This window comes from Euprymna scolopes, chromosome 23 (genome assembly GCF_053919585.1).
Source record: "Euprymna scolopes isolate OS-2025 chromosome 23, ASM5391958v1, whole genome shotgun sequence".
NCBI lineage: Eukaryota > Metazoa > Mollusca > Cephalopoda > Sepiida > Sepiolidae > Euprymna > Euprymna scolopes.
In genome coordinates, this window is record NC_136504.1 from 36,995,010 (window position 1) to 37,007,067 (window position 12,058).

At 32.5% G+C, this 12,058-nt stretch overlaps 1 protein-coding gene across 1 annotated transcript in view; it reads left to right on the top strand.

The window, feature by feature from the left end:
• The first annotated feature begins 218 nt into the window (after window positions 1-218).
• LOC145245605 (uncharacterized) overlaps window positions 219-12,058 on the top strand; it is a 31,246-nt gene continuing 19,406 nt past the window's right edge. The window contains exons 1-3 of the mRNA XM_080107176.1: window positions 219-390; window positions 2,274-2,639; window positions 5,105-6,832. Coding sequence (XP_079963302.1) covers window positions 219-390; window positions 2,274-2,639; window positions 5,105-6,832 — 2,266 coding nt within the window. The remainder of the gene's footprint in view (window positions 391-2,273; window positions 2,640-5,104; window positions 6,833-12,058) is intronic.

The following is a 12,058-nucleotide window of genomic DNA, read 5'->3' on the forward strand; positions in this document are numbered from 1 at the left end:
GACACATCCTTTATCAGATTATTACATATAACCGTTTATTTGAAAGCTGCATCTTTTATACGAATGAATGACCATTTACTAAGACCAAAATACAAGAGTTAACGTCGAGCAGCGTCATCTATGCATATTTAGTTATTTACAATTATATTTTTTTTTCTTTCAGAAACTGATTAGTTTCCATTCCTTGCATGAAGGGTGGAAAAAGAAACATGTAAGAAATGGGAAGAATAAAAAGTAACTCGGCCACTGTGGCCACCCTGTATATTACCACCTTGGCGTTTGTCATTCTCTGTCTCTACAATTTCTTTCCAACAACAGGAAGTTTTGGTGCCCAGAACTTCAGTTATGGAATCGCGTTTCTGCTTTTGGCAGCAAGTGGATTATTGTCGGGTAAGTATTTAAAAAAAATATTTCTTTAAAAGTCAAAAGCTTTATGGCGTTTCTGGAATGAATCCGCTATGATCCGTGGCGCAGCGGTTAGAGTACTTGGAAAATTCAGTTGTAAAAGGTGATGTTCTCCTGAAGGTTAAAGGTTCAACCCACAGTGTGGGCGACTGAAAAATACAATTGCAAAGTACTTAGTACCTCTATCTAGTCATGGCTGATGGAATAAGCGCATGCTACCACCGTGTAGTCAATAAAGGTTCCGCTCGAAATTACGCCCAGATCCCTGAGTTTGATAGAAACATTCTCAAGTTCGACAAGATACACCTGAAGAAGGTCGGAAGTTACACCGACCGAAACGTCGTGAAAATGCACTAAAGATAATAACAGTTCGATGAACCTAGATAATACATATACTCAAAAGCTTTAATATTCCTTCTAATGAACTGGCATATTTTGTCTAATAAGATACTTGGATTCTGCATTTGGCTATACAGTTTGATGCTGGCATTGACTCTCCGGATGCAAGCCTGGGCGGGTGATAAGGAGACGTAGGCTTGCCCAGTTACCAGAGCTACCCCCTTTCGGAACAATTCTCAATGAAGTTATTATTGTTCTTTTTTATGACTTCTAATACTCTAGCTACTAAGAGAATGAATAAGTTCGCCATGTCACCGACAACCACATCGGAACTACAACTTCACAACTAGATGTCAGGAACTAATTCATAGAGACGAACGTTTCTATTGCGCACTTAGTTATTCTTTTAGTAGCTGCAATATTATAAGTCATAAAACAGAACAACAATAACTCCATTAATTGCTGATAATAGATATACTCCTTAGAGTAATATGGAAGTATTGGGTTCTACCGTTTAGGTATGTCTTCGTATTTATAAGTTTTGCCAGTTAGTCCGCCATATTTTATCACGTCTCTCCCCTTTCCCTCTCTCTGTTTTACTGCTCCTGCTGCTGACGCTTCGAATGCCTTTCGTAGTAGGTTACGAAAACAGGCATTCTCCGATGTTCGCAAATATTTTACGCCTCGTGAATGTTTTTCTGACGGAAAGACAAGTCAATACGGTCGGAGTCAGCGCGGCTGCAAGATTTGCCAGAAAGGTGATGCAGTGATTCACCATCCCCCTATCGGAACTCCAAACCGGATTTTTTGTCAGGATTTACTCCTTCAGCCTTTGACTTTCCTAAGGCATCCACAAGGCAGTGAATCTATTTGCCCATACTAGTGAAAATTTGTAAATATTTCCAATTTTGAAGGAACACACGTTTTAATTCTGCCAGATCTTCGTCAACAGAGATAGTTGTTCGTCTCTCGCAAGTAATTAGTGATCTTTAGTTGTAAAGATGGTTCTAGTTGGAATACAGCAGTCCGAGAGATTTCAAATCTTTTTGCATCCTTCTTTTGGTGGTTGAAATAATAGATTATTCACATTAAAAGAACAAAAATAACTCCATTGTTAGCTCTGAGATTTACTTTACACCTTACAGTAATATGAAAGTATTTGGTTTTAAAATACCATCTTACGAAACATCATTTTATATTTCTATTATTAAATCTTTGAGCAGAGCAGTTCTTACATTTTTACTTATATGGCAAACCTTGAAATAAAAAAAAATCAAGAAGAATGTTAGCAACATTTGATACTTTGTTACTAAAGAAATAGAAGAAAAAAGCCACGAAAACCTTCTAGTACCCAAGTCTTCGTTGTCAACAGAGACAATTGCTCGTCTCTCTGAATTAGTACGTGACATGTGATGTGCCGATCGTAAAGACTGATCTTTTCTTTTTCCTGGTGGTTGAAATAATAAAAGCAATTGAAAAGGACAACTAGTAACTCCATTGCTATTATTTTGATTTTTATTTCTTTGCAGCAGCCTCTGTACTTAGAGGAAAAATAGCCAGCATCTTAAAGGCATATGGCGTTCCAAACGAAGTCATTAATGCTAACATGCTATACAAACACACTCAAGCAATAGTCAGATCGCCAGATGGTGACACTGAATTCTTTGATATTCGCGCCAGGGTTCTTCTTCAACGAGACACTTTAGCCCGTTTTCTTTTCATTGTCTGTCTTGACTGTGCACTTCACACCTCTGTTGATACAAACAGCACACTGGGTTTTATCGCAAATGAATCCACAAGCAGACACCATCCATCAGAACAAATAAATGATGCATATTACACAGACGATATTGTTCTGCTAGCAAATAACACTGCTGATGCGCAAACGCTGTTACGTGAGCAACAAATATCCGTAAATGACATTGGTCTTTACGTTAATGCGGATAGAACAAAGTGTATAGCTTTCAATGCGGAGAGGGGGGAAGATCAAAGCTCTAGATGAAACAACGGTGAAAGAAGTCACTGAGTTTAAGTACCTGGGCAGCAATATAGGTTCCACAGAGAGAGCTATCCAAATTCGCATTTCAAAAGCATGGGCTGCATTAGATAAGCTTCGGTCAATATGGACTTCAAGGTAATCCAACTTTCCGACCCTGGTGCCTAAGTTCTTGCAATGGAAAAGAATTAAAACACTATCTGTTTGTTTTTCTCTTTCTCACACACGTACACTAGTAACTCGTCTCTCTGATGTTTTTCTGTGATTGTATTTTTTTATATACTTTTTTTTTTAATATCGGCGTCCGAGTGGGTCTACCAGCAGACGAAGAGGACTTGGATTCACGACGACGACGACGACGACGACGACACATGTATAAATATTTATATAGGTATCTGTTAGAGATAATAAAAAAAATACACGAAAAGATAACCAATAAAATATTAAAAACAAAAATTTCCAGATAAGATTTAAATTTAGTTAACAAAGATCGAGATTTCCATTAGAAGTTTAAAATTAGGACTACATGGCAGGATATCAAGTCATGGGAGGAAGTACGTGGCTGAAAAACGAAAGTTTGACATGGAAATGATTAAAAGTGCGTTTCGAGTCATCCTCCACCCTACAGAGGATTTACAGGGAAGATACTGTTCATTTTTATGTATTTTCTGCGAAGACATCTATCTATCTGGTTAGGCTCCTTGCCCGAACCAATGTGACTCTCTTTCGGTCCAGATGCCCCAGTCCTCCATCAGCTGCATCAGACTTTCAGGATGACAGTCAGGGTCATGTGTAATTTGCTGGATGCACATGGATCTAGGTCGTCATATGCTCGTGCGCACGTGCTGTGGAGTCCACAACAATACATTTCTCACAAGCCCTTGCTTGCTCCTCTGACCGGCAAATTGTAGACATACCTCCCTGATGGTAGTAGATATGGCAGGTAGGTTGCCATAAAGTTGCTGCTTCGTGGGGTGATCTTGCCAAGATATAATTAACACTGTTCGTAGCATACGGAAGTATTTTCCAATCTTTTGATGAGTGTCCAGGTTAGGCACATGGTCGGTTTTTAATGTGAGGAATATCTAGTTCCTCAGATACATTCACTCTGAAAGGGACTAAATTAAAAACAGCGCTAGACGAGGAGGATTTATCCTCTCCCGACTTAAGATTGAACAGATACTACTCCTCGATTCTAGCCAAAAATAATTTTTTAAATGTGATAATAAAGACCGAGGAGCGAGCGCCAACCAGACCTCGGCTGGGCAAGCGCAAAGAGAACTGGAACCTTGGGGAGGCTGAGTGCCACTCAAATTCCAATATAAACCAATGACCACTACCAGCCAGAAATCAACAGTAAGCGGCTGTTGCGATGATGCAAATTCATTTGCAAATGCTATCGAAGGAGGTGGAGAGAGCTGGACGTCTGGGGAGACTTGTTGTCACTCAGCTTCCAGAGAACACCACAGGTTTCCAATCAGATCGCTTGTTGGCTTGTGTGAAAGCTCCATGTGAGCCAATAATAATAATAATAATAATAATAATAATAATAATAATAACGAACTACTCTGTCGTATTCACTAACACTTGAAATATTCCTTTTCTACATGATAAAAATTTTAGGTGCTTTTTTTGAATGATGGGATTTGAAACCAACGCATTACAGGTGAAAACATTATTATATACTTACAAGTCATGTTCAAATGGATATAAAAGCCTAAAACTACGAATAATAATCCCTTTAGATGTGCTAGATCTAGTTTTTACAGAAAATCATATATACTACCGGTCGACATTTCACATTTTTAAATGGCGGAATTTAATGGAATGCAAAGGAGATAAGTCAGTTTGTCTTATAGAATTGGTCGCAAAGAACTCTTTCACATTAAAACATACGAGAAGACTTTATAATTCGATAAATTATATTTTTATTTGTTATTAATTTTCTATTTGATCAATTTTCGTAATTTTTGGAATTTATACTATAATACTTCCGACATGGCCACGTAATACATAATAGTGTTTTTTTTTGTTGTTGTTGTTGTTGTTGTTGTTGTTGTTGTTGTTGTTGGTTTTTTTTACCTGAAATACATTCTTTTCAAATTTCACCGTTCTCTGCAAGCACTACATTCTATATAGCATAACATTAATGTCATTCTGTCAAGTATCAGTTATTTTTTAATAGCCGCCTAACTTGTTATATTACTTTTATAAGAGGACGTAGCTCTAAGGGACGCAACTCTACATAGCATCTGGTTTACTAAGGGACATAACTTCACATATAGAAGATTATATTTTCCTTTTCCTCGTCGAAAATTATTTAAAGCTGTTTTCGTTTCTAATACGATCATTTTGCATTTTCAGGTTTCACGTCTGGTGACGTGGAGGATCCTTTCCTTCGAGCGCTTCTTCTTTGCCTCTCTGCAATGTGGGGAGCCCTGGGCACGTTTCATATGACGAGAAGCAACCCCGGCCCAAACGCTTATCTTTTGGGTCTGCCAGTCGCCTCTTACCTTGAACATGAGGCCATGTTTCCGGGTTACGGCGCTTTCCTCTTGATCTTCTTAATCTTTGGATTCAGCTGCATTCAACACAGAAATTATTTCACCGCCGTCCTCTCGCTCGGCCTTTTTCTCTGCAGCATCTTTGAGATCGCTGCGTTATGGCACGAAGTCAGGATGAGCGTCGGTGCTTATTATCTTCTTCTTGGGGTGGTTAGCATCTACATGGCGGCCAAAATGCTTCTGGACAAGCTAAAAGGTAAAATCAACAAAACAACGAGCAAACGACTTCAGACTGTCGACGCTTACTCAAACGATTACATGGCCGTAGGTTACGCGATGGATGTCGTAACGTTTGCTGTATTCGCGAGTCATGTTACGGGCGCGACTAGAACTGCTAACAACGGTTTTATGTGGGTTGGCTCTGCCGGAATTTTTCAAACTATCTGCGGTGTAGTCGCTATCAGACGAAAAGACTCATATAGTGGAAGTTTATTTATACTCTACGGATGTTTTTGGTTTGCCTTGTCGTTTAATCTTGCTTTTAATTACTTTTCGCAAACCCATAACCCACCATTGTTGACTGTTAACATCTTATTCGTTGTCGTGTTCGTCCTGACGGGATTCATCTCACTTACCCGAGAACTGTTCCATTCCTTACAGAATCTTCTTCTAGCTATATTTACCATCGCTTTATGTGTCAATGGTATCCAAGGAAGATTCCTCGGAGCTATGGCTTGGGTTTGCTTTCTTTTTTCTCTCTACGGTCTTGCAGCCCATACGGGCCGACTAAAACCAACACACTTCAAGTTACCCCTAGGGCAGCGCCTTTTTGAGCAGTTCCGGTTCAAACAATGCTTATCAACAAGGTTCACCTACTGTACAAAATGCTTCTACAGTACACGAGGAACAGAGCAGACAACCAGATCTAACGATAACCTTTTCTCAACCGACTTCACTAACATGGGCTATTCTAAATATCTTGATCTAGACACAATAGGTTTTGCTGTAAATGCGATATCGGCACTTTCCATAATATGGATCCCAGATAATTGCACACTTCTTGCGCTCCCCTGGGTGTGCCTTGTGGGTGGTATGGCTCAGATGGTGGTTGGATGTATCAGCTTTTCTCGTGGGTTGACCTTTGAAAGTTGCTCTTTCATAGTCTTCAGTACGATGTGGCTAATCTTGGGAACGGCACGTAGTTTAGGCATACTTGCAGAGGATAATTCGATTGCGATGGGTACTGGAAGCATCACTTATATGATAATCGGGCTTCTCATGATTGGATTGTCGCTTGTTGTAAACAAAGCTTGGTTTCTAGTTACCTTTCTCTTTGAATTGATCGCCCTGTCCTTCTTGCTTAACTCGCTGGGTGTGTCTTTCAACAAGATCTACGAAATTATTGTCGTGTTGCTCTTTACTTTGGTCTGCCTTTATTGCTTCCTCGCTTTAGCATTCAAGTCAATATTGGGAAGAGAGTTGCTTCCACTTGGCAATCCTGTTATACAAGTCAGCTATCTACATTCACAGGGAAGCAGGGCATTCTGGGCGCATGCACAAAAACAATCCGGAGTCAAAGCCATTGCAGGTAAGTCCGTCTTTTTATTTATCTGCACGCACGAACATTTAATAGATATATTATAATTACAAACATTTAATAGATCTATTATAAAAACAAACATTTAATAGATATATTATAATACTAACATTTAATAGATTTATTATAAACACAAACATTTAATAGATATATTATAATACTAAAATTTAATAGATCTATTATAAACACAAACATTTAATAGATATATTATAATACTAACATTTAATAGATCTATTATAAACACAAACATTTAATAGATATATTATAATACTAACATTTAATAGATCTATTATAAACACAAACATTTAATAGATATATTATAATACTAACATTTAATAGATCTATTATAAACACAAACATTTAATAGATATATTATAATACTAACATTTAATAGATCTATTATAAACACAAACATTTAATAGATATATTATAATACTAACATTTAATAGATCTATTATAAACACAAACATTTAATAGATATATTATAATACTAACATTTAATAGATCTATTATAAACACAAACATTTAATAGATATATTATAATACTAACATTTAATAGATCTATTATAAACACAAACATTTAATAGATATATTATAAACACAAACATTTAATAGATATGCTATAAACACAAACATTTAATAGATCTATTATAAATACAAACATTTAATAGATCTATTATAAACACAAACATTTAATAGATCTATTATAAATACAAACATTTAATAGATCTATTATAAACACTAACATTTAATAGATATATTATAAAAACAAACATTTAATAGATATATTATAAACACAAACATTTAATAGATCTATTATAAACACAAACATTTAATAGATATATTATAAAAACAAACATTTAATAGATATATTATAAACACAAACATTTAATAGATCTATTATAAACACAAACATTTAATAGATATATTATAAACACAAACATTTAATAGATCTATTATAAACACAAACATTTAATAGATATATTATAATACTAACATTTAATAGATATATTATAATTACAAACATTTAATAGAAATATTATAAATACAAACATTTAATAAATCTATTATAAATACAAACATTTAATAGATATATTATAAACACAAACATTTAATAGATCTATTATAAATACAAACATTTAATAGATATATTATAAACACAAACATTTAATAGATCTATTATAAATACAAACATTTAATAGATATATTATAAACACAAACATTTAATAGATATATTATAAACACAAACATTTAAAAGATCTATTATAAATACAAACATTTAATAGAGCTATTATAAACACTAACCTTTAATAGATCTATTATAAACACAAACATTTAATAGATATATTATAATACTAACATTTAATAGATCTATTATAAGCACAAACATTTAATAGATATATTATAAACACAAACATTTAATAGATATATTATAAACACAAACATTTAATAGATCTATTATAAACACAAACATTTAAAAGATCTATTATAAACACAAACATTTAATAGATCTATTATAAACACAAACATTTAATAGATCTATTATAAATACTAACATTTAATAGATATATTATAAATACAAACATTTAATAGATCTATTATAAACACAAACATTTAATAGATATATTATAAACACAAACATTTAATAGATATATTATAAATACAAACATTTAATAGATATATTATAAATACTAACATTTAATAGATATATTATAAATACAAACATTTAATAGATCTATTATAAATACTAACATTTAATAGATATATTATAAATACTAACATTTAATAGATATATTATAAATACAAACATTTAATAGATATATTATAAATACAAACATTTAATAGATATATTATAAATACTAACATTTAATAGATATATTATAAATACAAACATTTAATAGATATATTATAAATACTAACATTTAATAGATATATTATAAATACTAACATTTAATAGATATATTATAAATACAAACATTTAATAGATATATTATAAACACAAACATTTAATAGATCTATTATAAACACAAACATTTAATAGATATATTATAAATACAAACATTTAATAGATATATTATAAATACTAACATTTAATAGATATATTATAAATACAAACATTTAATAGATCTATTATAAATACTAACATTTAATAGATCTATTATAAATACTAACATTTAATAGATATATTATAAATACAAACATTTAATAGATATATTATAAATACTAACATTTAATAGATATATTATAAATACAAACATTTAATAGATATATTATAAATACAAACATTTAATAGATATATTATAAATACAAACATTTAATAGATCTATTATAAACACAAACATTTAATAGATATATTATAAATACAAACATTTAATAGATATATTATAAATACTAACATTTAATAGATATATTATAAATACTAACATTTAATAGATATATTATAAATACAAACATTTAATAGATATATTATAAATACAAACATTTAATAGATATATTATAAATACAAACATTTAATAGATCTATTATAAACACAAACATTTAATAGATATATTATAAATACAAACATTTAATAGATATATTATAAATACTAACATTTAATAGATCTATTATAAATACAAACATTTAATAGATCTATTATAAATACTAACATTTAATAGATCTATTATAAATACTAACATTTAATAGATATATTATAAATACAAACATTTAATAGATATATTATAAATACAAACATTTAATAGATCTATTATAAATACTAACATTTAATAGATATATTATAAATACTAACATTTAATAGATATATTATAAACACAAACATTTAATAGATATATTATAAATACAAACATTTAATAGATATATTATAAATACTAACATTTAATAGATATATTATAAATACAAACATTTAATAGATATATTATAAATACTAATATTTAATAGATCTATTATAAATACAAACATTTAATAGATCTATTATAAACACAAACATTTAATAGATCTATTATAAATACTAACATTTAATAGATCTATTATAAATACAAACATTTAATAGATATATTATAATACTAAAGCGGAGTTAATAAACGTTTAATTCCTTACGGTTTTTACTTAAATATTTTTCTATCACAAAAATGCCGGTCAAAATATTTCTCAGTTCTAGGATTGAGTTATATTTGAAAAGAAAACTTCCATTTTAATTGATTTAATTAACCTTAATTTGCAATTAACTTATTAAATGACACACCTCATATTTTCTATCAGTCACTTTCACCCTCTTTATCTGTGTTTGACCCTCGATATTGCTCTCTACGTGGTCTATTACTCTCGCTCCACTTCCGCTTTTTACTATAATCAGGAGAGGATGATGATGGCTACTAAATATCAAAGGTTGACCACCAACCTTTTTTAAAAAGAGTGATCGACAACATATGCAGATTTGGGAGTGTGAGCCACGTGGCATCAAGCGATAAGGTTCTGTGGTGGAACGTGTAGTGAATATTGAAAACGTGCACGGACAAAAAAAATCAAAAGATCGACTTTTGTATCGGATGATCAATACTCAAAATAAAACGACGCAAACTATCAAAAAGTCCGACTATCAAAAATTGTACTAACAATTCTCCAAAACCCGACGACGTAGCCTATCAACAGTTCGACTTTCAAATTGTATTAACACTTCTATATAAAAAAAAAACGGTGCTATGAACTATCAAAAAGTTTGAAACTCGAATATCAAAGGTTGATCACCAACGTTTTAAAGAAGAGTGGTCTCAACAACGACAAAATATACAGGTTATGGCGCACAGACTTGAGAGTGTTAGTCACGTGGCTGTCAGCGATAAGGTTTTGTTGTGGAACGTGTAGTAATGAATGTTGAAAACGCGCACACATAAAAAAAAATCAAGAGTTGGATTCTCAAATCGGATGAACAATTCTCTAAAATATGACATGAACGATAAAAAATTGTACTAACAATTCTCCAACAGTTTGACTTTCGAATTGTAGCAACTCTTCTATAAAGCACGGCGCAATAAACTATCAAAACGTCCGTCTGTCGAATTCCCAAAGCAAGATGACGTGAACTATCGAATCGTATTAACAATTTTTCAAAGCACAACGAAGTGAACTACCTAAAATCCGACTCTCTTAACAATTTTCCAAAGCACGACGACGTAAACTATCGAAAAACTCAACTCTCGAATTGTTATTAATAATTCTCTAAAAATAAGGATCCTGTTAATTGATTACCTGACATAAACGATTACAATTCATTCTTCTCTTTTTTTTTCTCTCTCGTTGAACACTTGACGCGGTCCCCATTAGTCGCGTCAACTTTATTGTCACAGAAAGCAAAGTTCCCAACGTCAATTCGCTCATGCAAATGGATACTTCTTTACATTTACAGTAAATTTTCGTCATCGCGCCAAAATAACAAAATTCCATCTTGTACGCTTAAGACTCTGGGTTCAATACCAGATGAACGACAAATCGCACGACCCTCACTCCCTTTCCTTGTGGACCTGCATGTTGGCTGCTAAAAGACGGCTATCATATAATGCGGCACTTTGACGTGGGTGAATATCTCCACGGAACAATCTGTACAAGATAAATATCCAATGTAACTGCAAATCTTGGAAACATGTCTAAGAAAGAACTGTTGGAAATATGTCATGCACCATCAACTTATGCAGACTATGCAATCCGTACAGCTACATGAATAGACAACTGTGGTGTTAAACCTGGCATAGTTATATGGGACAAGAGGGAGAAAGTAGCAACCATAGTTGAAGCCAATGTTCCTGATGATACAGGCTTAAACAATACTGAGAAGGATAAGATAAAAAAAATACCAAGGTTTTATGTATGATATGAAAAGAAACTAGAATCTCGGGAAGATCTTCATCATTCCAGTGATTATAAGAAAACAAAACAGATTCATGAAAAAGAACTTCAAAGACTGCTTGGCGAATATGTCTGGTAAAGCTGTTACGTAGTGGAAGGCTGTATACTCAATGGGCATGTGATCGTGTGTATATAATCAAGTGTATATATTTCCTGCTGTTTTTCGCTGTCGCCTAGTGGTTCTTAATTATTCCTATGGTGTGTGTGTGTGTGTGTGTGTGTGTGTGTGTGTGACATACAATACAGTCACACATATAGCATTTAAATACACAAATAGGGACGGGACACAATCTTTTATGTTATCATCATCATCATCAT